The 27,652-nt window shown below is 43.5% G+C and overlaps 1 protein-coding gene across 1 annotated transcript in view; it reads left to right on the top strand.

Annotated features, from left to right (window-relative positions):
* The first annotated feature begins 5,917 nt into the window (after positions 1 to 5,917).
* Positions 5,918 to 27,652, top strand: part of LOC137430053 (sarcoplasmic/endoplasmic reticulum calcium ATPase 1) — a 60,748-nt gene continuing 39,013 nt past the window's right edge. Inside the window, exons 1-6 of the mRNA XM_068120557.2 lie at positions 5,918 to 6,233; positions 9,850 to 9,867; positions 10,772 to 10,854; positions 14,865 to 14,969; positions 15,259 to 15,397; positions 26,921 to 27,001. Coding sequence (XP_067976658.2) covers positions 6,116 to 6,233; positions 9,850 to 9,867; positions 10,772 to 10,854; positions 14,865 to 14,969; positions 15,259 to 15,397; positions 26,921 to 27,001 — 544 coding nt within the window. The 5' untranslated portion in view covers positions 5,918 to 6,115. The remainder of the gene's footprint in view (positions 6,234 to 9,849; positions 9,868 to 10,771; positions 10,855 to 14,864; positions 14,970 to 15,258; positions 15,398 to 26,920; positions 27,002 to 27,652) is intronic.

Here is a 27,652-nt window from a genome sequence, read left to right as displayed (position 1 = left end):
AAAGAACTCCAAGAGGAGGAAAATTAATAAAGAATAAATGAAGCTAACGTCTCTCAACATAAACGGAGGCCGCAGCTGTATGCGGCGTCTGGAGGTGTTACAACTATTTGAGAAAGAAAAGATTGATATTTTCATGTTACAAGAGACACACATTAACGAATCTTGTGAAGACGAGTGGCGCAGAATGTTTAAAGGGTGCCATGTTTTCTCCAGTGTGGTTGAAGAAGCTAAAGCGGGGGTGGCAATAATCTTGCATCCTCGCCTTCGCCCTTCAACCATCCGAGATTCACTATAGAGAGATTTGTAAGGGTTTCTTGATGGTGGTGGATTTTATTAGCAGCAATCAAAAGGTTAGCATTATTAATATGTATTGCCCCAGTGACAGCGCTGAAAGGGCTCTATTTCTTCCAAAATTAGCGGATTGTTTAAGCACTGTTGATTTGACTTGTTTAATTTGTATGGGGGGAGACTATAACTGCACTCTCAACCCTCGACTGGACAGGAACACTCCTGAGCCACATCCACCCAGTGCAAAGTCCTTGGCACAACTTGTGAAAAAATACAAACTTAGAGATGTATGGCGATTACAAAATCCAAACACCCGTCAATATACATGGGTGTGCTGTGCAAAAAACCAGTTAACCATGGGTCGACTGGACAGATTGTACGTGAACCAAGGAATGGTGAATCTGGTTAAGAGAACATGTATAACTCCATCTGGCTTTTCTGATCACCATATGATTGCAATGGATTGTATGTTACCTGGTCATTGCTGTAAGAGTGCACACTGGAATTTCAATGTGAAATTGTTACAAGATGAACATTTTAAAAATGCCTTCAGACTGGTATGGGAAGGATTAGAAAAGAAAAAGTGTTCCTATGTCAATATGCGACAGTGGTGGGACTGTACCAAGTCACAAATTCGGATTTTCTGCCAACAATATTGCTCGTATGCCACTAGTAATACGTCTGGGTTGATAAGTGCTCTAAAAGCAGATGTACTTAAATATGAACAAGAAGCTGGAACATCTTGGGGAAGTGACCAATATCAGCAGCTGATAGAAAAAAAGACCCTGCTGGCCGAACTGGTCAAAGAGCGTGCGGTGGGAGCAATGATTCACCTGCGGATGAGCATAATACACCTCGAGACTCCAAACAAAGATTTCTTCAAAATGCAGAAGGCTGCCAACACCTCTCGGCAGATTCAGAGTCTACGCTCTCCCGACGGTGTTCTGACTCGCCAAAGTGACATTAAACATTCACTGCAAGAGTTTTACTCAAACTTGTTTACTCCAAGAACGGTGGATAAAACGATGGCAAATGAGATAATTGAACTTCTCCCATCTCTTTCTGAAGAGCAGCAACTCCAACTGGAATGTGACATTTCTCTGGAGGAGCTCACAACAGCAGTGAAACAACTCGAAGACGGCAAGGCCCCTGGAATTGACAGACTTCCTGCTGAATTTTACAAAGTTTTTTGGAATGTTCTGGGTCCTGCTTTAATTGAGATTTTTCACGAGAGCCTAAATCAGGGGGAATTGCCCTTGAGTTGCAGAAGAGCTGTCTTATGTCTTCTTCCCAAGAAAGGGGATTTGCAGCAGATTACAAACTGGCGGCCTGTGTCATTGTTAAATACTGATTACAAGATTGTGTCAAAAATGCTTGCAATGCGTCTTAAAAAGGTCATCTCGTTCTTAGTTGGGAATGACCAAACGTATTGCATACCTGAACGATCCATGTATGACAGTATTTTCTTGGTTCGAGACTTGATTACTATCGGTCAAACTGCGTCGCATGCTTTTGGGTTATTACTCCTTGACCAGGAGAAAGCTTTTGACAGTGTGGATCACTCTTTTCTGTTTGCAGTTCTTACGAAAGCAGGATTTGGAGAAAAATTCATTTCTTGCATAAAACTTTTCTACAACAATGTATCATGCCTGCTAAAAGTAAATAACAGTCTGTGTCATCCTTTCCCCTTTCAGCGTGGCATCCGTCAGGGCTGTCCACTGTCAGGCATGTTGTACACACTGTCCATCGAACCCTTACTGGCTCTCCTTCGTACCACTTTATCTGGTTTGTCCTTGTCAAACAATTCCAAAATTGTTACATCAGCATATGCAGACGACCTGTGTGTTGTGGTTAAAAACCAGGAAGTTGTTTTTGAGCTATCCCGGTGTTTTGCCAAATTTGAACTTGCTTCATCAGCAAGAGTAAATTGGAACAAAAGTGTAGCTCTTTCTCTGTACCCAGATACCCTATCGGGGTCACAGGCTTCACATATGGTTCCCCCAACTCTTCCAGGAAGAATGTTATGGGAAACGGATGGGTTTAAATACTTAGGCATCCATTTGGGAACTGCAAGCTATATGAAGAAAAACTGGGATGGTTTCTTAGATAACATTAAGCAGAAACTATCAAAGTGGAAAGGGATGCTCCATATCTTGTCACTTAAGGCACGGGTAACGATAATAAACAACCTGGTGCTTCCAATCGTATGGCATAAGATCATAGCACTCCAGCCTCCTCAAGCTCTGATCACCAACATTCAGAGGGGTCTAGTTGACTTCTTCTGGGGAGGCCACCACTGGCTTAAGCCAGATGTGCTGTGTAGACCACGTAATTCAGGTGGTCAAACCTGGTGCACATCCCTAGTCGAATAATGGCTTTTCGGCTAATGACAATAAAACGTCTGCTGTACAGCGAGGTTGTGCCCTGGCGTCCTCTCACGAATACGTTGCTCAGGCAAGTAGGTGGAATGGACTATGACCGGGAACTTTTCCTTATGGACTTGCAACAGGTCAACAGAGCTCGGCTCCCTGCATTTCATCGGTCTCTCCTGAACACCTGGCAAGCTCTAGGAGTGCAGCGGTTGGAGATCTCTTATGATCCCAGGAGGTTTGTGCATGAGCCATTGTTCCAAAACTCACTATTCGCTGAAGTATCTACCAGCCGAGCTTTTATGGAACATTTTACGAACAATGGGATTAATAAAGTGCGAGATCTTATGGAGCTATCCTTAAAGCGATGGTTGTCTGCCAGCACTGTTTCTGGAAAAATTGGCTTGCGTTCAATTAGAATAGTGAGCAGGGTCATAAAGATTGTATCCCAGACTTTTTTAGATTTAAACATTGGGTGGAATGGGGTAAATGAAGAAGTAGACTTTCGTTTAACCTTCCCTGAACTCTCACTCACTGCCCAGGAACAACATGGTGTGTTTTCCTCTCACAGCGAAGAATCCAGTGTGTTCCACATCATGGGAAAAAGGGCAATGTATAGAATTTGTCTAGAGGTGTGCTTACCGGGCTGTGCAGCACCCTTAAGGAACAAGTGGAAAGAGTCTTTACCTGCAGGAGCATTTCTCACTCCAAATTGGGATGAAATGTACAGGAGTCCTACTGTTGGACGTACAGGAGACCTAAATTGGAGACTGGTCCATCACGCCCTGGCCACACAGGTGTTAGTTCAGAAGTTTAACCCTGCTGTGTCTAATTTATGTCCTTTTTGTGGTAATGTTGAACATTTGTATCATGCGTTTATTGAGTGCAAGAGATTGTCATCTCTGTTTCTGTATCTGAGCCGAATCTTTTGTAAATTCAAAATTGTTTTTTCTGTTACAATCTTTGTTTATGGACTTGCATGTAATACTAGGAAAAACTCTGTGATTTTTCTTTTGAATTTTTTGCTTGGAATTGCTAAGCTTGCAATTTATAAAACCAGAAAAGCCAGATTAGGTAGTGGAAAAAATGAAAATGCACTTTTTTGTTTCATCGGGATGGTGTCAGCACGTATAAAGCACGAACATGCTTATCATGTAAACATGGGGAACCTTCTTGTGTTTGAAGAGTTATGGGGCATGGGGGGTGTTTTGTGCAAATGCATTGGAAATGAGGTTGTGATTTGTATGTGAAGTGGAGTTGGAATACTTTGGTTTTTATACTTTTATAATAAAAGGACACAAAAAGTCAAAGTCTCTCTCTCTCTCTCTCTCTCTCTCTCTCTCTCTCTCTCTCTCTCTCTCTCTCTCTCTCTCTCTCTCTCTCTCTCTCTCTCTCTCTCTCTCTCTCTCTCTCTCTCTCTCTCTCTCTATCTCTCTCTCTCTCTCTCTATCTCTCTCTCTCTCTCTCTCTCTCTCTCTATCTCTCTCTCTCTCGCTCTCTCTCTCTATCTCTCTATATAATATCTCTCTCTATCTCTCTATCTCTCTCTCTCTCTCTACTCTCTCTCTCTCTCTCTCCATCTCCATCTCAGCACCTCTTGTTGCACCATCCGCACTATCAACCACCAGCACCTGATAATGCCACCATCTGTATCTTCCTGCTGCCAATGCTACTGAGCATGCACTCAGTGGATGCTGCACCGTTCCCAAATCCCCACACAAAGAACATCTCTCCTCCTGCAACAACCTCCTCCAAATCTCTTGCCACTTCAATGTCCTCACCTGCACACCTTTCCAACGCGTCCAAACACCTTGCTGTGCCTGTCTGACTGCTTTCACATATCTCCCCTCCTGATAAGATATACAGGTCTTTTATATACTTACATTATGGAGAGCGTGAGATCTGAAGAATTCCTTCAGCATATTGAGTGCCTGATCCAATAACTAGATTTCCAGAACTTCTACAAAGGAGGATCCACAAGCTTAGTTGTGCCCAACTTGTGCAACCACAAGTGGAGAGAGATAAAAGCATGAAGAACTAGAACGGGCACTCGGTAGAGCGCATACCTTCGCCGCAGCTACTGTTCTGTACTTGGCATGGGAGTGTAGGGAACAGAACAGTGAACAGTTTGGTGCTGATTTCATGCAAATCGGATAAGAATTGACCGAGTTATGACAAAAAACGCACATTTTGCAAGGTCGTGACCCCCCTGACCTTTGACCCCCAACCGCTAACAAGGGTAATGTCTTCACTGGGTCATGTCGTATATCACAAGATCGGGCATTGAATTCTGAACATTTTGGCATTAGTTGCATGCCAATTGGATAAAAATTGACCGCGCTATGGTAAAAATACGATTTTGACCTTTTCGTGACCTTGACCTTGACCTTTGACCCGATTGCTCCCAAAATCTAATCAAATGTGTCCCGTATAATAACCAATCATCCCACCAAATTTCATGCAATTCGGTTGAATACTTTTTGAGTTATGCGAATAACATACACACACACACACACAGACATACAAATAAATACACAGCGATCAAAACATAACCTTCCGCTTTTGCGAAGGTAATGAAGTGGCCTTAACCCTAACATTCAGACAAAACAGAAACGTAGCTTAAGAATGTAGGAGGAAGAATAAGAACGCCCACATCCTACAAACATTTCCAAAGCAGGCCTTCGTTCCCAGCAGGCCGGATTCTTTGGCAGAATTCCCAATCCAGCTATCCTTCAACAGTTTACCATTTCAACAGACTTTCGACCTCGTCAAGAACAGAAGTTTTTAACTTTGCTCTTTTCGCTGCAGCTTTTACGACTTAAACATCTTATTTAGATGCACATATCAAGTTGCCTTCGAAGAAACAGTTGATTCAATGATTTATAAATTAATGAATCACTGCGAAACTTGGACACTGTAAATGTATTCCTGTTTTGCTTCTCTTCTCAACTGAACTTTTTCATATACATCTTCACTCGATGTCGCACTATTTTTCCCGCCTTTTCATTCCTTCGCATTTCCAGCTTTTCGAAACAATGGAACCTTTGTTTGCACATTTAAGTTTGTGTACATGCACATAATGCACGTAATAATTCCAAATGAACGTCATTGACGCAGCGTGTTCGTTTTTTAGTCTATTTTAAGTTTTTCATGCGTTTGGCTCTGCTTACTCGCCACGCTTTGGAGTCTACGACCACGCCCCTGGAATCCGCGACCACGCCCCTGGAATCCGCGACCACGCCCCTGGTATCCCCGACCACGCCCTGGAATCCACACCCGCGCCCTGAAATCCACGTCCTCGCTTTATCCTCAGTCGCCACTCCTTGTCCGTGCAGGAGCCAGAGTCGCGCAAGCTGCAAGGAACATCTGCGAGCGCCATCGGGGTAACATTTTCTCAAGTCCTGTAGTTTGTTCTTTCTCCAAGTCATCCCTGCGTTTGCGCGGCTCCTTCTCCCAGCATGGAGAACGCATACATGAAGACCAACGCGGAGGTGCTGCGGCATTTCGGAGTTGATGAAACCGGCGGGCTTAGCCAGGATCAAGTGGAAAGGCAGTTTAAAAAATTTGGACCGAATGGTGAGTCTGGATGGGCGGGTTTTGGGGGGCGAGGCTTGGAGGGGTTTGTTTGCTTCTTGCTGGCAAAGTTTGGAAACTTTTCGAGTTGTTTACCTGAAATCGACATCTCCTTTTTGCCTTGTTTTGTAACGTTTTTCATTCCTTTTTTTGTAATTTAAGTCACTTGCAGTGTCACAGTGGGGGTTTCCGAGACATCTTTGTTAAATTGTTTTCAGCAACACCCGAAATAACCGACGTGTTATTTATTATTATCATGGCTTCTGTTTATAAGGTAACAATTGCGATCAATCGGCCCTTGATTTTTGCACCACAAGTAATGTCTATCTCACTATTGTTCACCACTTGTAACCGTTCGGCGGTGCACACCGATTCATGGAGTGACGTGTGAGGTTCGAGTTGCGCAGCCACGTAGAAATCAATGGCGCAATCAGCACCTTTCGAAACGATGGAATATCGAGTGTATGTTTATTATTGGGTAAAATGCCAGGGGCATAGAAAAGGCCCCTTTATATAAGGGTGTGTGCCATGTGGCAAAGTATAAAAAAGAACGGACATTCCATAGTTTGTAGAAAATGCCAAACAATACAAAATAAGGCGCATTCAAAAAATCTCGTGTGCATGCCGTACTACCCTTGTACCCTTGTGTTCTGAGGAGGAACCCAGTAATGCTCTAGAAAAGTTCATATAAAGTGGTGCCAATTTGATTCATACACCTGCATGAAGAGGTAAATGTATTTTATTTGCCAGATGTAGGGCGCCCCATATATAGGGAGGGGTACTTTGCGCCTCACGACTCACGGCTCAAGATGATATAAAATACTTCAATAAGTAAGAAGAAAAAAGCTATTCAACCCAGATGGGACTCCAACCTACACTCCCCAGCTTGGCATTCTGATGCGCTACCCATTACGCCATTAAGCCACATATAGTTTTATATATTTATTTATGTTTATATATTTATATATATTTAATTTTAAAGCAAAAACTATGGCACGTAGGTGGAATTTGTTTCGAAAGCCATTACCTAGACCTATTGGCCGATGTATATTCCAAGATTCAGTTAGTTTCAATGTATAGCCCTTGAGATATGAACGCTAACACATTTTGGGCAGACGGACGGACAGACACCAACGTGATTTCGAGGGTTTTCTAAATAAAACTCACGAATGCGGAAACGGACGTTGCTGAAATTTGGAAATTACCTCGATGTACAAAGCATTTACTTCTTAAATTTGCAGCCGATTTCATCCAGTAGAAGGTGAGAAACAAATTTTCAGTCCACATGTTAAAGCTGCATACAGAGAAACGATCCCTGATATAAAGGGAGGGGCGCTTTGCACCTCCCTTGGATAACAAGTTTCAATAAAAGAAACGCAACAACAAAAGGTACAAATGTAGGGGGTATTAATGTTAAATATTATGGATTCAAATATAAAGTACATTTTGAGCCATTCACGCCCCACTCTTTCCTCCACCTGTGCGGTAGTAGTGGAAGTAGTCGTATTAGTGGTGGCAGTAGTAGTGGCTTTAGTAGTAGAGGTAGCAGTAATAGTGGTATTAATAGTACTAGTGGTAGTTGTAATCGTAGTAGTGGTGGTAGCAGGGGTAGTAGTAATAGTAGTAGTGGTGGCTTTAGTAGTAGTGGTAGTAGTAATAGTCGTAATGGTAGTAGTAGTAGTAGTAGTGGCAGTAGTAGTAGTGGCAGTAGTAGTAGTGGTAGTAGTAGTAGTGGTAGTAGTAGTAGTAGTGGTAGTAGTAGACAGTAATAAAAGTAGTGGTAGTAATAGTAGTAGTTTTTGTGGTAGAGGTAGTTGTAGTAGTAAGTGGTAGGAGTAGTGGTAGTAGTAGTAATAGTAGTATTAATAGTACTAGTGGTAATCATAGTAGTGGTGGTAGTAGTAATAGTAGTATTAATAGTACTAGTGGTAGTAGTAATCGTAGTAGTGGTGGTAGAAGTAGTAGTGGCAGTAGTAGTAGTGGTAGTAATAGACAGTAGTAAAAGTAGTGGTAGTAATAGTAGTAGTTTTTGTGGTAGCGGGAGTTGTAGTAGTAATAGTGGTAGGAGTAGTGGTAGTAGTAGTAATAGTAGTATTAATAGTACTAGTGGTAGTTGTAATCATAGTAGTGGTGGTAGTAGTAATAGTAGTAGTGGTAGTAGTGGTGGCTTTAGTAGTATTGGTAGCAGTAATAGTAGTAATAGTAGTATTAATAGTACTAGTGGTAGTAGTAATCGTAGTAGTGGTGGTAGTAGTTGTAGTAGTAATAGTAGTAGTGGTAGTAGTAGACAGTAGTAAAAGTAGTAGTAGTAGTAGTAGTTGCTTGCCCTTCGTATGGGACGCTGGCTGTTTACATGAAACATGTGAACTACCCTATGAATTTGTTTTTGGTGCAGAAGCTGCTACTCCAGACAGGAACCACACTCTGCAGAGTAACTTTCGCACGGATGACTGTGGCAGACCAGACCACTTGCTTTGGGCCGCAGTCCAGGCAGGAATTTGTAATTCTTTCAGGGTGTCGCCGATAACCTGCCTACACTTAGCGAAGGACGCAATGGGATATATCTAACGTCCATCAACCAATGCTAGCAGATGGGGCACACGGTTTAACGTCTATCCAAAGGATGGAGCACACAACTGCATATGAAACACCAGGATGGTAGTTTATAGCTGGATCATGATTCGAAACCAAGCAAGACAGCTCCAAGGTGAGTGCACACACCTATAGGCTGTCCTGCCAGTCTCCACTCCTGTAAGTACAAACCACTCCGAAGATACGGGGACATTAAAATGAGCTCTGTCCGACCAACCGATCATCCCGATCATCCGTCTATGTACTTTTGTTTACGAGATATTTCAAAAAACCGTTGAACGTTTAGCTTTAACATCGCAGCTAGATAACATCGCAGCTTTAACATCGCATATTCCTCATGACATTATCTCGACCTGATTAGATCTCGGCTGTGATTGGCTGAATTATGTTGCCATGGCAACCATCTCGGTAACTTGGCTTGTGCGTGCGATATTTAATAAACCGTTCAAGATTTCGCTTTCATATTACACAGATCTACTCCTCATTCCACACAAAAGGCAAAAATGTGGGAGATCTAGAGTATCATCTCCCTGTTTGTTTAAATATCCAGTGCATAAAGTCTAAACGCACTTCGACTTCCCCATTGCATTTCTTTCTTTCTCATCTTCCATTCAAGAGCATTATCAAATTTAAATGGCAGCCATTACAGTCAGATATTAATTGATATTTCCCTGTAACTGATCAGGTAATTGATGTGTACCTTCACACCAGGTATTTGATGTTTTTCACAGATATCTCCATTTTTTTTGTACCTCTTTCTTTGTTCTTCCTGGGATAGCCAAGGAACATTGGAACTGTTCTTAGGAACTTAGGACCTTATGATTTGGCAATCACTGAACTCCATCCGACCAACCGATCATCCGTCTATGTTGGCAATTACTGAAAAAATTTAGGATTAAAAAAGGTGCATTTCCTCAACTTTGTGAAAACAATGTGCTGTATAATTTGATATTTTATAAAATGCTTAATTACTGTCTTTCTCCCCATCTACCTTCCCTGCCTCTGATTAACTGCATGCGTGCAACAGAACTACCTGCGGAGGAAGGTGAGTGGCACGAGAGTGTGCTTAGTTTCTCGTTGCACTAGCTTTCCATTTAAGTCCAGGTGCACTGTAGAAAACATAAGGTGGAAGGTTGCATGGGCAACCGTGATGAGTGTTTGCCAGGTGTATATGTTTGCTCTAATGCAGTTTCATTGTCATGTTGCTGCTAACATGGCCTGCTGAGGCATACGTGCACCCGGAGTGGGAAAGAAAAGGTAAAAGTGGGGGAACAGACGAATTAAGGGAAATGCCTATGGCGTTCTGTCATGACCTGGGAGATATGAGCAAGAGAGTAGTTTCAGGCGAGGAATGTGGGAGAGTTTTGCCCAGGGAAAGGGCGGACTTGAAAGAGGCTCAAGGAGAATTTGTCACGACTATTAGGAGCATATAGGATGAGTCTGCACAGGAAGTGTTGGACGTTTCACAGATGGCACCATTTTTCTTTTACCTTGATAATGGCGCACCAGCAGTCGCACCCTGAAATGCATGACTCACTGGTTCCAAGAAGCAAGGCCGCCATGCAGATAACATTAGAAAGACATTTGAGCCAAATGGGAAGAGCCAGTTGGATTATGAATGTGTGATCACACCTGCAGCAGGTATTTTGCTTGCTCGACAGGTTTGGTCATCTGACTAGCGCCTCGCCTCGCTCTGATCCAGCACTATCCTTGTGCTAAACTACCATCTGGTTATTAATAACTTTGCATTCCCAAGTACCAAGAATTGTAAAATCTCAGTTGAAATAGAACTTGTTGCCATAAGTAAATGGAGGCTATTTGGAGTAAAACTTGGACAGCTGTCCTACGCGTCACCATAGCGAGCCGTGTTTATTGAGGTAACATGATGCTTTTTATGGGCCAGATGATGCTGATTGTGACAATGGCTGCCTCTGTCTGTCTGCCTACAGGGAAATCTGTTTGGGAGCTTCTGCTGGAACAGTTCAAGGACTTGCTTGTTCAAATTCTTCTCTTCGCCGCCTGTATCTCCTTTGTAAGTGGCTATAGCACACTGATTAAAGTGATACGTATGTGATGGAAAATTTGTCGGAGGAGATTCAAAAAGTTTGAAACTCGCCTCTTGAGGTTTTTGGCTCGCACTGCCAACTTGAATGTTGATGGAGTAGTTGTCACCACCCCTTATGGAGTTAGCACACCCCCTGGCAGTTGAGAACATCTTTTTTAGCTGAGAAATGATCCATGGAAAGGTTGCTCCTGAAGCAAGGCCTGCATGAATGATGCCAAATCTGCACCGACTGAAGTGCTCTTTAAAAAGAATGGATGAACGGTTTGTTTTTTGAACGGTTTGTAGTGTAATGGTGACGACGCTCATGACTAAGGTTGTCATATCACAGAGTTATGGGTTCCTATCTGGCTGGTGATAGCAAGTTGAAGTCGATGGTATGCATTCAGAGGAAGACGAGCGTTCACACATGACACGAAACACCTGGGTGTGTCGATTAGGTTATTGCATAGGAGCTGCAGCCACAGAGCAACCACACCCTGGGATGTCAAGCTGTGTACCCTGGTGGAAATGAATACCCAAATAGACTGGACCACATTCTCCCTGCAGTTTAGGCAGGATTTTTTCAGAGTGCCGGCGTTAACTTTCGATGACATTATTTCACAAAGAGAATGCAATTTCCAGTTTGGCAGCAGTCGAGCTATGACGACAGCAGTGTGCAGCTGCTGCACTGCAACTTGCAATAGGAAAACTGCCTACACAGTCTTTACAAGCCTTTTTTGGAAATTACAGACTCCTCCACTCTCCTCCCTCCCACCCCTAAGGAGGCAATGCCAGTCCACTCCATTACTACTCTTCAGGGAAGGAGGAGGGGCAGAGGGAGGTGGTTACCTACATTTGTAAAAAACCTCAATGGCATAATAGATATCTAAAGAGGGTAAATGCCTGACAGGTGTCCGCTGTTTCTCAGGACCCTTGCAATAAGGACTGCTTTTACAGTCACCTTTACAGTTGAGAGGTGCTATTGGATATCTATACTAAAAAAGGAGCCGTGCATGCGTACGTCTGTCCGTCCAGGTTCCACGCATTGGTTGGACAGTTCACCTGACTCCACCCACAATTTCTATACTATGGCCACCATGTTGGTAATTACTGCTATACGACGTCAAAGACGTGATATTCACAATCTCTTTGCCCTCCCTATAAGTTTTCCCTTCATTGTAAAATGACCAAAGCGACAGTTGAATTGATTTTGAACCGATAGGCATCACTGGCCTTGTGAAGATCGGCTTCAGCGAACGAGGCCGCGTTCTGTCGTTTAGAAACTGCCCAAATAACTACGTCACATTCTTTCAAGCAGTACTTTTACCGTGGAGGTTATGCAGGTCCTTGCTATTATTTCTGACTATTTTCTCTTCAAATTGTGAGTTGGGCAGGTGACCGTGATGGGTTTCTGTGAAGTCATTGATAGCGTGATAGGGGAGTTAAATATTCCCTATCCGCTCCGATGTGGGAATGCCCGTTTGTATTTATCAGTGGAAGGAGGATGAGGAGGGAGAGTAAAGCTGCAACAGATTTGGAAGGGTGAGGTTTTGAGGACGCTCAGCCGGGCGGGGAAGGGGGAGGGGAAGGGGAGGTGGTTGAGGAGTTGTGTAGTTGTGTGGATGGTTGAGGGGAGGTTGAGGAAGGGTTTGAAAGCTTGAAGTGGAGAGGGGAGTGATGCTTTAGGGTTGTAAGGAGGGGGTGAGGACTTGGGGTGCGATGTGGGAATGTTTGAGGCTTTGGGGTTGTGGCGGGGGGGGAAACTTTATTTCGGGGGAGGGGGCGGATGGGGTTGAGGAGTTGTCAGGGTTGGATGTGTAAGTTTACCCAGTGAAAATGCCATTGGCCACGTGTGCGTGTGTGTCTATGTGTGTGTCTATGTGTGTGTCTGTGTGTGTGCTTGTGTGTACGCATGTGCGTGTGCTTCACGCTACGCGGGGTGGAAGAGAGGGGGTTGACGCATTCACCCATACAATGTGCTATTATATTGTGATCTTAAGTGTAAAACTAATGGGGAAGCTTGCACATAAATCACAGGCAAGATAATGAGATTAGGGGACACCAGCGTACATTTGACCAGGAAGTTGTGGCCAAGTGGTAAGGGCGTTGGACTTGAAACCCATTGGGGTTTCCCCATGTGGGTTTGAATCCTGCTGATGGCATATTTTACTTGTAGTGCTCGACGAGTACAGGTTAAAGTACTTTCAGGGTTAATGAACCTCTTCATTTTTAAACAAACTCCACGGTGTATTGATTAGAGCATCTGCTTTATTTTCTGGGAGCTCGGCGGTTCAAACCCTGGCCAAATCATACAAAAGCCATTAAAACAGTACGTGCTGCTTTCTTGCTTGAATTCAGCATTTAAAAGGATGGAGCATGGACAAACAAGCACAAGCTGGCAATACTAGTGCAGGTTTTGATGGACTTGATGGTCTCCTCCTGCATAGTTCCTTGTATGGGAACTTATTGTCACGTCGGCAGGTCCGACTAACGTCACCCATTGTGCCAGGAGTGTTTGCTACTTGTGAAAATCGCCAAGCTTACCAAATTCACACTGCATGAAATTAAACTGTTCGCCATTTACAAAGCCCAAAAAGGATTGCTCCAGTCCGAGGCCGAAATTTGTGGCGCAATGCGCCAGACAGCATATAAGCTGCAAGACGTTTCTTATAATGAAATAGGGTTTATTAGAAGAAATATGGGAATAGGGGCAGACAAGACGCTATCAATAAATAAATGGGACAGACCAGGCATTCAAAGGACAAAAGAGTATGGAGGCACATGCCCTTGTGTTCCATGAAAATAAATAACCCACTATGAGCCAAATATAAATACCGGGACTCACACAACAATGGGGATGGGGAACGAGCGAGGGCTTGAGCAAGGCATGAGCTGGTTTTGGGTCTGGGATGGCCGTGTGTTGCACCGGGCTAGAGTGGTACAGTGCTGGCGGATGGCGATGAGGAGAAGTTTGGCGATGATGAGAGGCAACCAAACAAAGAGCGAGGAAAGGGATGCTGGATCCCCAAATGTCCGATTCCCACTCCAACTCCAACTGCTGAGCTCCGCATGGTCTCGACCCCCGTAAAGTTTGGGACCACCTTCATGCACAGCGTGTCCCTATTATTGGCCACCCTTGGCTCTGGGCATGCCATCTTCCAGGCCATCATGCCCCATGTGGCAGCCCCGATAAAAAAAGTCTTAAGCCCCTCTCCAAGGATCCGCAACTGACCTCGCCACCATTGCCTGCGGTGCACTGGCCAAACAGTCTGTGCTGTTTGCTCCTATAGCGCAATGCACTTTACAATATGCCTTTGACCCAAATTCTCACCCGGCCTCAGTCGAAAACAGGTTTTACAAACCAAATTGACTCTACACTCCTTTAAAGTGAACACACTGCCCTCCTCAGTACACATTTACTCTGACAAGACGACTTACTCTGACAATTCCCTGATACAAGAGTAACTGAAGCAAAGTGGTCACGTATGGTCCATTAGCTTTTCATCACAATCTAGCTATAGATTCCTCCTTTACCTCCCATCCCACGTAACTCTATTATTATTCCATGGATTTATAAAGACGTTAGACAATGGACAAACCAACAAAGTATATGGGAGTTAATCCTGGGATCTCTGCATCAAGAGCTTTGTGCTCAGATGGGAACACCAAAGAAACATTGTAGATGTTGAAGTTGGCCTGTTTGGTGTTTGACATGAGAAACTGCTGATAAATCCATTACTGCCCACATCCCACAAGAAGAGTTAAATAAAATGGAAGATGTGCCACCACATACGGCTGCAATGTTTATGCTTTTCCGACTTGTGTTTATTTTGGCTTCCCATAATTAGGCACAAAAATGTTCTCCCTCTTCTGGATTTGTTAGACTCAACTGCCTTATTGTTAATATTTTATTTGTAACCTGCAGCAGCAATATCATCACAGAATTTTCTTTATTGTCATTTGGTACAAATATTGAAAGAGTCTTTGACATCTCCAAGGTGCTGGCATGCTTCGAGGAGCACGAAGACACACTGACAGCATTTGTGGAACCGCTTGTAATCGTTCTCATCCTCATTGCAAATGCTGTGGTTGGCGTATGGCAGGTGAGCTGGTGGTCCTGCAGGTGCCTTGTTTTGCATCACAATCTGACTTTCCTCGTGCTTTAAGAGCAGTAATGTGGTTCCAACAATAATGTTTTCCACGATCACCTTTCGTCAACTTTTGTTTCTAATCACATTAATAGAAAATTCTAGGTGGAAAACCATCATTTTTGCTGATAAGGATAATCTCTCGGTTGGATTTATACTGATTTGTGATTTGTATATCGTGTATTGTCATGACATCCTGTTGCAAGCTTTAGACCAACTGACCAATGGTTTGGTGTTGTTTTAGGAACGTAATGCGGAGAGTGCTATTGAAGCGTTGAAGGAGTACGAGCCGGAGATGGGAAAGGTGTTCAGACATGGCCGCACCGTGGTGCAACGCATCAAAGCAAGGGACATTGTCCCCGGAGATGTTGTTGAGGTGGCAGGTGAGGTTCTTGTGTTAAAAAACAAGACCGATAGTCTAACAATAGCGTAGCTGGAGAAAAATACTGATCAGATCAAGTGTTCTACTTGTCCATTTATGACGTCACTAGTGAGTTACCCGTGCTACGCACAGGTGGGGAGCCAAAAGCAAACAAACATAATGGAAACGGCGAATGCTAAGCGATGAACCAATAAATTCCGCATTCCTGTGCCACCTTCAGTCGAACGTCAAGCATTGACAGCAGGTTCGTGTAGGACTTGGACAAAAAACGTACCCAGTCTGTTGCTATATCCAGTCAATGGTGAAACTGCAAATGGGGAATCTGTGAATGTCATGGATGGAAACCCTTACGTCATTCACTCATTCTGCCTTATACTCAATATTTCTATATTTCTATTCCAAACAGCATCATTACAATCACAAATTAATACTATATTATTAATATATCAAAATATCTTACTATAATTCACCAAATGTCCGTCCGTCTGTCTGTCTGTCTGTCTGTCCGTTCGAAGGTACCGCAAAATCGGCTGAACCGATCGCAACGATATTTTGAGTGGGTAATCCTGGGATCTCCAGGAGTAAAATAGGCCATTTAGTTTTTCCAATTTCAGCTTTGGTCTCCAGCATTCTCATGTTTGGACTCCCACATAACATTCGCGTTCGCATAACGTTCATTGTGACGATGTTGTTTTCCCGGGTGCCACACAAACGGCTGCACCGATTGCTGCACGGCTGCACCGATCGGACTCGGTGACCTCGGACAAAGACCTTTTATAAGGACACGGGTTGAATCGCTGCTTGAGAGAATTCCATCCCCCTCCCCGCCATCACGGCCGTCTCTCCAACTCACAATCCCACGAGATATGCGGAAAGGACGACCCAAAACTAGTATAAACATCATTAAACATCATTCGTATATAAACATCATTAAAAGTAAATAATGACCTCGGCTAAAGTTCAAACGACGTTTAATCTCTACATGAGAGAATTCCACATAGCTATTTGGGCGGTGTATACGCTAACAGATCGCTGTCTCCATCGATCTTGCCAAGGCCGTAACACCTATCGGCTCAAAATCCTTTTAACTGTTGATTTGGTAGTTTTTACAATGAAGGAAACACGTATCGGGAGTACATACGACATCGGGAGTACTAACTGCACGCATCTGCAGTATCAAGCTTAAATCTCTCATGGCGGATCTGAAGAGCGGAATGCTTGGAGAAGTGGTGGGCTACTTCAGCATGAAGGAGGATCAGAAACATGGGCTCACACACTGCCACATCCTGCTGATACTTGCTCCTGCATGATGTTATTTTCCCGGGTGCCGCACAAACGGCTGCACCGATCAAGATTTAACGGATGTTTATATAAATCGTTTAAAAGAAAAAAAGCTTTCAATTTCTGATATATAGCCTTTTCATTTGGGCCTCCCAATTGAAGCCCCGCCCATAGGGCGGGTACCGTTGCTAGTAATGTTAATTCACGATTGTATTGAGATATTATCAAATCAGCGAATCATCGTCATCTTGTTCACTTTGTAAAGAGTCACCTTTCAATTTTTTCCCATGGAGCAGTTTTGAAGATATAGAGGTGTAAGGTTTTTCGGTTTTTCCTAGATGGCGCCCATACCACGTGACCTATGATGTCATAATTATCATTGTTAAAATTCTACAGGAGGAGGCGCCCCTATGGTGAAAATTTTGTGTCAATTGGACCAAAGGTTGCAGAGAAAACGATTTTTAAAGGGAATAAAGCCGCAAAATGCTGGCGGAAGGGATATACATACATACATACGTACATACATACATACATATATACATACATATTGTTGCGGATCCCGTGTCTGTCGACGTACTAAGGTGGGGTTAAGACCCCGTTTCCCCACAGACACCAGGTCCATGGGCCATCGACCGCGACAAAGCTCGTGCCCGGTGGGTTGCGGAGCAACTACAATCGCCAATCCCCCAACCACGGGCCGAAGGGTTATCGACCATGATCCGAATACCTTTGAGACCACGTGACCAGGAAGACCGGGGATTGAACCCCTCGTGATCCCACACCTTGTACAATCAGGCGCGCTGAGCGAATCACACGGTGTGGGTCGCGTTTTTACACTACGTTATCTACGGACCTAATCGAGCAGCCGAATTTGGTTTGAACGATGCCGGGTCAATGGGGAAAAGACCCACACGAGCAGGACGAGAGGAAATAAATTGTGCACGTCTTTATTCACAAAAAGCACAACAAAAGAACGAGAAGCAGACTTATCATAAATCCTTACCTAACTATTCCCGACACAGGCGCCAGGCACACTCGCACATAGGGGATAAATTACACTGGTTAGACTTGTACCGGGAGGACTGGGGGACGCTGATTCGGGTGAGGGCAGTTCCTATGCGTAGCATATGGGTCGATCCAGTAGACAGCACGAAGGAACACCAGCTCGAAGGAACACCAGCGAAGGAAGACCAGCATGAAGGAAGACCAGCAAAGGAAGACCAGCAAAGGAAGACCAGCAAAGGAAGACCAGCATGAAGGAAGACCAGCACAAAGGAAGACCAGCACAAAGGAAGACCAGCAAAGGAAGACCAGCAAAGGAAGACCAGCATGAAGGAAGACCAGCACAAAGGAAGACCAGCACAAAGGAAGACCAGCAAAGGAAGACCAGCATGAAGGAAGACCAGCACAAAGGAAGACCAGTACAAAGGAAGACCAGCACGAAGGAAGACCAGCCCAAAGGAGGACCAGTACGAAGGAAGACCAGCACGAAAGAACACCAGCGAAGGAAGACCAGCTCTGCCTTTTATGGGGGGCGGGGGGGGGGTGGGGAGGGGGAATGTCCTTCTGGAAGGTTCCACGGACCCCTACTGGCCACTGCCGGTCACGTGCTATCATTCAACTACGCCTCCCTCTGGAAGGTTCCACGGCCTACCACTGGCCTCTGCCGGTCACGTGCTATCATTCGACCATGCCTCCCTCTGGAAGGTTCCACGTGGATCGTTCTTGCCCACCCACGAACCAACGTCTTCTTCAACAACACGAGGGGTTAAGATCCTGCCTAACTCAACGCATACATGCACCTTTAATTACTACACAATGGAAAGGGAGCTAATCTTTACATTTAATAAGAAATAACTGACTCAAGCAGGCTACATGTTGTCGTGTAATTAGCTAGAGGGGGTTTCTTTTATTTCTCAACCATAAAACACATACATATAAGACGTGTACATACATACAATCATGTGAAAAGTAAGTACACCCCATGTAAAGTTTTGACTTTTTCAACATATTTCAACATATAGATATTTGATCTTCATTTCAACAATATTGATAGATAAAGGTGATATAATATAACAAACATCATGAAACATTTACATTTTGTAGTCCAGAGCCTGGTATTGGGCTAGCGGCTAGGGTGCCAGCTTAGGATCCTAGGATCCTGGGTTCCTAATCCCGGTCAATCGCTGAATTAATGCCAGGGGGGTTGACTCAGCCTGTCATCCTTCCGAGGTCGGCTAATTGAGTACCAGTTCACTGGTAATTCCCTGTTTGTCGTAAAAGGCGACAAAAAGGGTTGGCGGCAGGAAGGGCATCCGGCCGTAAAACATTGCTTCAAAAAGGGGACCAACAAAAACAACAACAACCATGGTGCCTGAAAAAGGCCAACCCCAGCTTTTCGGGGAAAAATGGCCTCTAAAGGTGGTTTATTTACATTTTGTAGTCCATTGTATAATTTAAATAAACGTAAATGAAAATTTCGCATGTGGAAAAAGTAAGTACACCCCTACATTTATCACCACTTCAAATACCTAAAATTAGAATCAGGTGCACCAGCTCAGGTGCAAATGATTAGAACATCGTTAGAGAGGATCTTGGAGGAACCTGTCTTATTTAAACCTCAGACATTTAGTTTGGTTTGCTCTTTGTTGTTGAAGTGTGCGGCGTCACCATGCCTAGATCAAAAGAGCTCTCTGAGGCCTTCAGAAAGAAGGTTATAGATGCCTACGAGTCTGGGAAGGGATTTAAAAAGATCTCCAAACAATTTGAAATCAATCATTCGACTGTCCGGAAGATCATCTACAAGTGGAGAAGATTCCAAACAACTGCCAACTCGTTCAGACCAGGCCGCCCCAGCAAGTTCAGCCCGAGAGCAGACCGCAAGATGCTGAAAGAAGTCTCTAATAACCCCAGAATGTCATCACGGGACCTACAGGTAGCTGTTGCCACTGTTGATGTCAAAGTGCACGAGTCTACCATTAGAAAGAGGCTGCACAAATTTGATCTACATGGGAGGTGTGCCAGGAGGAAACCTTTGCTGTCCAGAAAGAACATCAGGGCAAGACTAAAGTTTGCCAATGAACACCTAGGCAAAGACCAGCACTTCTGGAACAATGTGCTCTGGACAGATGAGTCAAAGGTAGAGCTATTTGGCCACAGTACCAGAAGATATGTTTGGCGAAAACCAAAGACAGCATTTGACCACAAGAACCTGATACCAACTGTAAAGCATGGTGGTGGAAATATTATGGTTTGGGGCAGCTTTGCTGCATCAGGGCCTGGGCAGCTCACCATCATAGAATCCACTATGAATTCTTCATTGTACCAGAGGGTGCTTGAGGATAATGTGAGCCCATCTGTTGGAAAGTTGAAGCTCAACCGAAGGTGGACCTTGCAACATGACAATGACCCTAAACATACCAGTAAATCCACCAAGGAATGGCTGAAAAAAAAGAAATGGAGGGTTCTGGAATGGCCAAGTCAAAGCCCGGATCTAAATCCCATCGAGATGTTGTGGGGGGATTTGAAATGAGCTGTGCATGCAAGAAACCCCTCAAACATCGCACAGCTGAAAGAATTCTGCATGGAGGAGTGGGCAAAAGTTTCTCCCAGTCGATGTTAGAGACTGGTAGACAGTTATAAGAAACGCCTACTTGAGGTTGTTTCTGCCAAAGGGGGCAATACCACCTATTAGAGCCAAGGGTGTACTTACTTTTTCCACATGTGAAATTTGCATTTATGTTTATTTAAATTATACAATGGACTACAAAATGTAAATGTTTCATGATATTTGTTATATTATATCACCTTTATCTATCAATATTGTTGAAATGAATATCAAATAGCTGTATGGTGAAATATGTTGAAAAAGTCAAAACTTTACATGGGGGTGTACTTACTTTTTCACGTGACTGTATATACATGCATACATACATACATAAGCCTGGTGTTGGCTTAGCGGTTAGGGTGCCGGTTTGGGATCCCAGAATCCTGGATTTGAATCCCGGTCGATCGCAGAATTAATGCCAGGGGGTTTGACTCAGCCTGTCATCCTTCCGAGGTGGGAAATTGAGTACCAGTTCACTGGTAATTCCTTGTGTGTCGCAAAAGGCGACTAACAGGGTTGGCAGCAGGAAGGGCATCCGGACATAAAGCATTGCTTCAAAAAGGGGACCATGGTGCCCAAAAAAGGCCAACCCCTGCTCTGTGGGGAAAAATGGCCTCCAAATGTGGTTCCATACATACATACATACATACATACATACATACATACATACATACATACATACGGATGGACAAACGCTGTTCCAGATGGCATTGCCCTACGGCCTGTGCCATAACAAAGTTTCTTAGCTCTTTTCACTCAGCAGCTTTTATTACTTTAAGATGTCCTGATTACTGTTATCATTATGTAGTAATAGTACAATCATTTATGTTGTGATATTGTTATCAACACAAGTTTAAGGAAGGTTACAGGCTACTTTTTGTGCGCATGACTGTTGAAGGGAAATATGCATTCGGTGTTCCTATCTCCAGGCCATGTGATATAAATAGATAATGATCTGTATGTATGAATGCTGATGGTGTTAACCTCAGGGAGACTGCTATTGTCATTCACTGAGTAGGCCAAGCTCCCAGTAGGCTAACCGGTTGTTTTGCAGATTGTGGTAAAGGTTGGGTTGAGGGATATTTGGGTGTGGTTTGCATGCATTTCCTATTTGTTGTTTCAGGTATTCTTTTCTTTATCCTTCATCGAAGTAAAACGCATTTCTGCACACCAGTTTGGCACGACACGATAACTTTATGGCTTTCATTTGTCTACTTTTCCAAGATGCCAGAAGCTCTGTTTGTTTACACCAGCACCTTTACTTCCACCCGAGTTTGCACTGATTTTCCTCCATTGTTGAACTGAGGCCTAAGATTAGAATAGTGTTGGGTTTTTTTTTTGCTATGTATGACAGTGTTATTTATTTATTTATATTTCTCTGTCATGAAATTGAAAAAGCTTTTGATTCAATGATGCCACCTTCATCAATCTATGCAAGTCTTGCCTGAATCTTTCCTTCTCCATTTTAAAACTTTGTTTAACTCTTCTCACCTTCCATGCACTGAACTTGTATTATTTTTATCTCTATATTTTTTGACAAATGTTTTGGAGTCTCTCCCATGCCCTTTTTGAGAGCACATTTTAAACTGCACGTATACCTTTTCTCTGCTCTGCAACATCTTCTTCTCCCTAAACAAGTCTAAGGCCTATGGAGGAGCTTGCTACATATTTTACATGCAGGGAAAGGATGAACTGGGAGACTGTTGCTTTAACAACTGACATACACGGATACTAGAAGCCAAATGACAAATTAAAATGGTGTGTGGTATTTGAACTTGGGACCGCAGCTCATCATGAACTACCTGCTCACCTTAGAACAGCAAACTACAGTCCTGTATCAGCACCAAAGTTACTTTAGTCACTACACATTCACACCCTGTTCTTCCTTCTGCAGGCCATTTGCACTTGTCATATCTTGGAATTTGAATAGTGATTGATGGAAATGACTTTGGCATTGCAAAAATTCACTTGTAAAACTGCATTTTTTTTTTTTTTTTCACATTTAACTTGGAGCCGCCCAACACTGATCTTTTAAAAAATCGTTTGCGTAATAGTTACAAATATACTATTTTACATAATAATGCGTAATAGTAATAGTTACAAATTTTGCCAGTTTTTTTATCTGAATATCCATAGTGGCCATCTTGGATTTCAAAATGTCTGCCGTTTTGGGTCCCTTATCGACCATAATTGAAAATATAAACGTTTCAGATTTTCTTCTACGTTAGCGTGTTACACATCAACTGTAAAGCGCTTTTAACAAGCTTTACATTTATATCATGTTTGTTATTGTCAATTAATTAAGGAGAAAGTTATCATTTCAAGAAAAACTAGTGAAATCCAACTTAGCTATAATCTGGTCTACACTCCAATCATCAGCTACACCCCCGCTCTAGCAGGGAAAATGGCCTTAAAAACGATCATTCATTCATTCATTCATTCATTCATTCATGCATCTTCCCCTACCCCTCATTCTTCCCCACACCCATTATTTTTTACAAGTGTCTCTATGTTATCCTTCAACCCTGCTCTTGATGTTTCCCCCCTCTTTCTACTGTTTATATTTCCATTTTGCGTTCTGATCCATTGAATGTTCTACGTGCCTTGACTTTGTATACAAAAATAAATAAATAAATAATAACAGGTTTATACAGCACTGTGCAGGATGTATGATTTTTCAGAACTGGTTAATATATTCAAAATTACTATGACTGCAAACACTGGTATACCTTAACTAATGCCATTAGCAAATGCATTTCCCTGGTGTCATGCTTCGAGGTTTATACTTGAAAGTTCCACAAGCCCTCGGCCAAAGTCACTGTATTCTTCATCGTCTTCTCCGATTACAGCTGGCTCTGTGTTGGAACGCCTTTCATAATCCCTATCACAAGCCCACAGCTCAGTGCACACCAGATTGTTACCTTTGTAAGAGCATGACCCTGAACACTTGTTTGAAACAGTTGCATCTGATAAGCTACAACACACAGTCAGGAGCTGGTGCAACCCAGGCCAACACAGGAATCAGGCTGTCTTGCTTACACCATCCAAGTTCCAAGTTTCAGAGGATCTGGACATACTGGATGCAGGACAAGGCCCTGGCACCATATGCTTGCCACATCCTATGTGTTCTGTCCAAGCACCAGGAGTAAGTGGCAGTTTCTCCACACCTTGGCCGGCCTTCAGTTGCTTAAACAGATGCCATCTGAGATCCGTGGCTTGCGTTCAATATTGATCCTCTTCGTGGGACTGAAGATTTTACACAGAAATCCTTCACAGCCCTTGAACACTTCGGCAGATTGTTCATTTGCCTCATCAAGACCAGATGTTGCAGTCAGTGCAGCAAGACTTGATGCCAGAAATGTTGAAAAGCAACCTCTTTTACCATTTCCATGAAAATGTCCAGTTGTATATCACATCCAGTCAAAACTTGCCAGTTGATCAGTGAATCGGATCTTGCTGTGCCGAGTTCTCTATACGTAGGCTGCGGCGTAACTTTCTTTCAACGATCACTGGTGCCAATGATCATTGCTGCACACCTGCCGAGCTGTGGAACTCTGCGTAGTGCAAGGAGCACATCTGTGTCTTGAGAGTATGGGTGGACTCTGAATCCTTCATTTGCAGCATCAACAGCATGCCTAATCATGAATGTGTGCCTCCTCTTGTGTACTGACACCTGGAGTGACGAGGCATTTGTAGTTTGTCATGACACTCATCCGTGTTGCTGTCATCATATTCAATGCACGAGTATCATTGAAAAAGGATGTCTGGGTCTTTGGGCCAGGTGCAAGTTAGGTGAACCCTTAGTGCCCTTGATTGCGAGGAACACCTTTTTATCTTGGCAGGTGGAATCTTCAAATATTATTACCCGCGCCAGAGGAGAAGTAATGGCATTTGGATCCGTTTTGTTTGTTTGATTGAGTAGGTGTATTAATTAAATTATACCCCTCTATACCATTAGAGCCCTTGAGACCCTTAATACCCTTTAGACCCCTCAAAACCCTCCAGATCCTTAAAACCCCCAAAGACCCTTAAACCCCTAAAACCCATAAACCTCTAAGACCCCTGAGAATCCTAAGACCCTTTTAGACCCCCTAAGACTCTTAAGACTGTGAAGACACTTTAGAACCCTAAAACCCTATAGATTCATAAGACCTTTTGGACCCCTAAATCCCCCAAGACTCGTGAGGCCCCTAAGACACATAAGACCCCTAAGATCCCACAGAACCTTTCGACATTTAAGACCCTGAGTTAGACCCTATCCAAACCACGATCTTCTCTACCCCCCATTCAAACACCCCACTCCAAGCCCACCTCTTCCCAAATTTCCAGTTTTCATTCTTGTCAGTTTGCTTCTGCATCCATCCTTTCCACCTTGTGGATCCTCTCCTAGCCCTCATTCCTCCCATATCCCCTATTTGTAAATGCTTCCCTCTATTTTGATTCTCAGCTCTGTTGTTGGTGTTTCCTTCTCTCTCCTGCTGTTCCATTTTTTTCTGTTATGTCTTCATCCGTTCTGTATTCTAGCTCTTCCACGAGCCTTGACTTTGTATGCAAATAAAATCGAAGTGGCAACATGTCAATTCGGATTCTACGCATCGAGGCGATTTTAAAACTGTTTTAAGATCACTTTTAACATTTAGAGATCAATTGACGACAACATAAGGAACTCCTACGAGTGTTCTATTTATCAGACTAGGATCTAATCAATTCCAGAGCAGTAAACAGTAACACATGCTGTCTGGCCTGTCTTGATGCTCCAATTCGTTTTGTTGCTTCAAGTCCACAATGCGGAGGAATAAGATAAGTGGATGAATTTTTTTTTTTTTTGTATACAAGTTCGAGGCTCGTGAAAGAGCGAACATTAATCACACAGAAAGACAAACCGACACATAAAACCTATAACATGGGGAGCGGTAGACAAGATGGGGAGAGAGGGGGAAGGACACAAACACAACATTTGAGAGCAGGGACATTGAGAGAACTGTGGGAGGGAGAGGGCTTGGGGGGAGGTGGGAGAAGTATAAAACATATGGACACTGCAAGGACTTCCAGGAAAGAAGTTGGAATTTCGAAAAAAGTGGATCTGGGGTGAATTAGCGGGGGTAGAAAAGATCAAGGTTTTGGATGGGGGAAGATAAGAGATGGTGGTGAACAGCTGTTTTAAAGACCTGGAGGGAGGAGTGGGATTGATGGGAGTGGGGGAGTTTGTTCCAGAGGCGAAAGAAAAGGGGAATGAAAGAGTGAAGGTGAGCAGAGAGCCGAGATTTTGGCAGTTTAACCATAAGAGGGTTCCTGGTAGATCTTGTGCGACCTGTAGGAATATTTGGGGGACAGAGCACAGAGAGAGCTGGGGGAGCAAGGCCGGAGAGGAGTCGGTAGAAGACGGAAAGACCACCTACCTGCCTGCGGTGAGTGAGTGAAAGGCCCTCGGAGTTAGCTTCATCGCGGGAGATTCCAATGATTCTGAAAGCTTTGGCTTCAACAGCGTGAAGACGAGCTAGGTGTGAGGCAGGAGCACCGGCCCAGAGGGGGGAACAGCATTCCATTGAGCTGCGGATGAAAGCATTGCAGAAATCCCACCTTCAAAGTATTTTGCCACGATGACAATGAAACGTTTGGTGGGGATCATGGTGGCGGTGAGGGGGAACTTTGCAGAGCCATTTGCTTTACATAATGCTTTGTGTATACAGGAAATCAGTTACAAATGGTTTGCTCTGATAAGTATCCCTTATTTACTGCCTTATGAAACTCGCTGTACCCTTGGGGTAGCATGTTACGAATGGTGGAGAAGGGTTAAGTGTATCAAGATGAAATTTCTTGAGCGTCATGTCGGCATAAATTGGTGGAGAAAAAAAATAAATGATGACGTCAACGGTCATGTGGCTCGGCCGCCATCTTGGAAAAACCAAAAACATTTGCACCTCTACATCTCTGAAAGCGCCGCATCGAAAAAATTGAGACATGGCTCATTGGAAAGAACTCTCCATGTGGAATAACATCTGTTAATGATGATGTCATAGGTGAATCTATTATGACGTCATAATTTGACAAGTACAAAACTTCATCCGATCAAGATGAAATTTCTTGAGCATAATCTAGGAATAAATTAGTGGCGAAAAAAATTAATGATGACGTCATCGGTCACGTGGTTCAGCCTCCATTTTTTTTAACACAAAAGCCTTAAAACCCACCAAAAATACATCCTGGCGAGGGTTTGCAATCTTCGATTGCTCTTTCTTGTTACTTTTGTTATTAGAAGCGTCCTTGACAAAACGCCACAATAAAGCTATCTTAACACGGATATACACCCCAACACGCAACCCCCTTTGCGGGGAAAACCACCTTGGGACGGGGGTAGGAGGGCAGGAGAGTTAAATAACTACAACTTCCATTGTGTGACCCTTAGTCTCCCTGTGATGTTTGTTTGAGATTGAATAAGTAACGACCGAATGTATCATGGTCAAAAATCGACTGACAGACAGACACCAAATTGCGTATTTTAGTATGATGATGATGATAAGGATTTTTGTGGTGCACGTGACCGTAAAGCCTTTCATTCCAATTTACTTTAATCAAGTGTGGATGTATGTGGTGTCCATTTTGTTCTGACTGATTTCCTTGCCTCTTGCCCACCAGTGGGAGATAAAGTTCCTGCTGACATTAGGATCACGTCCATAAAGTCCACTACACTCCGTGTGGACCAATCCATCCTCACAGGTATTTGTAATTTATAGGGGCAGGATTGGGGGTAAGGGGAGGGGTGATTGGGTGGGTTTGTGGCAGGATGCTATCGTATTTGCCTTTGAACTGTCTTGGTCCATTCTAACTTAATTTGACATTGATTTAAATGTCTGCCAGGTGCAGGGGGCGCTGCTCTTTGGGGCAATCTGGCGATGTTAAGCCAGTTGTAATACCTTCTTACCTTGTCATTGAAATTTACCACAGAATTACCTTTAGGCCAATATGCTGGTCGAATAAAAAGTTCAGTACGTATTTTCTGTATGGTTTACAACAACATCCAATGAAGGCATTTTCTGCAAGGCTCAGTTATTAGCCCCCATTGGATTTAGTCCGAAACGGGGGCTTATGGATTGGGTCTTATTCGTCCATGTGTCCATCCACAACCATATCTCGGACATATATTAACCAATTTTGTACAAACTTGGCACAAAGCCACTCCATGATGGTATACATGGGCACATAATTTTGTTTCGCAATTCGATCAAAGATGGCCGACTGGCAGCCATTTTATGTGTAAAAACCCGATGTTGAACACGTCCTCAACCATTTCTCGGACACGCATTTACCGATCTTGTTCAATCTTGCTACACAGATAATGAATGATGATTTACATATGGACGTCTTTTT

This window comes from Myxine glutinosa, chromosome 6, assembly GCF_964187855.1.
Source record: "Myxine glutinosa chromosome 6, kmMyxGlut1.1, whole genome shotgun sequence".
In the NCBI taxonomy this organism is placed as follows: Eukaryota; Metazoa; Chordata; class Myxini; order Myxiniformes; family Myxinidae; genus Myxine; species Myxine glutinosa.
This window is presented reverse-complemented; position numbering and strand designations above follow the sequence as displayed.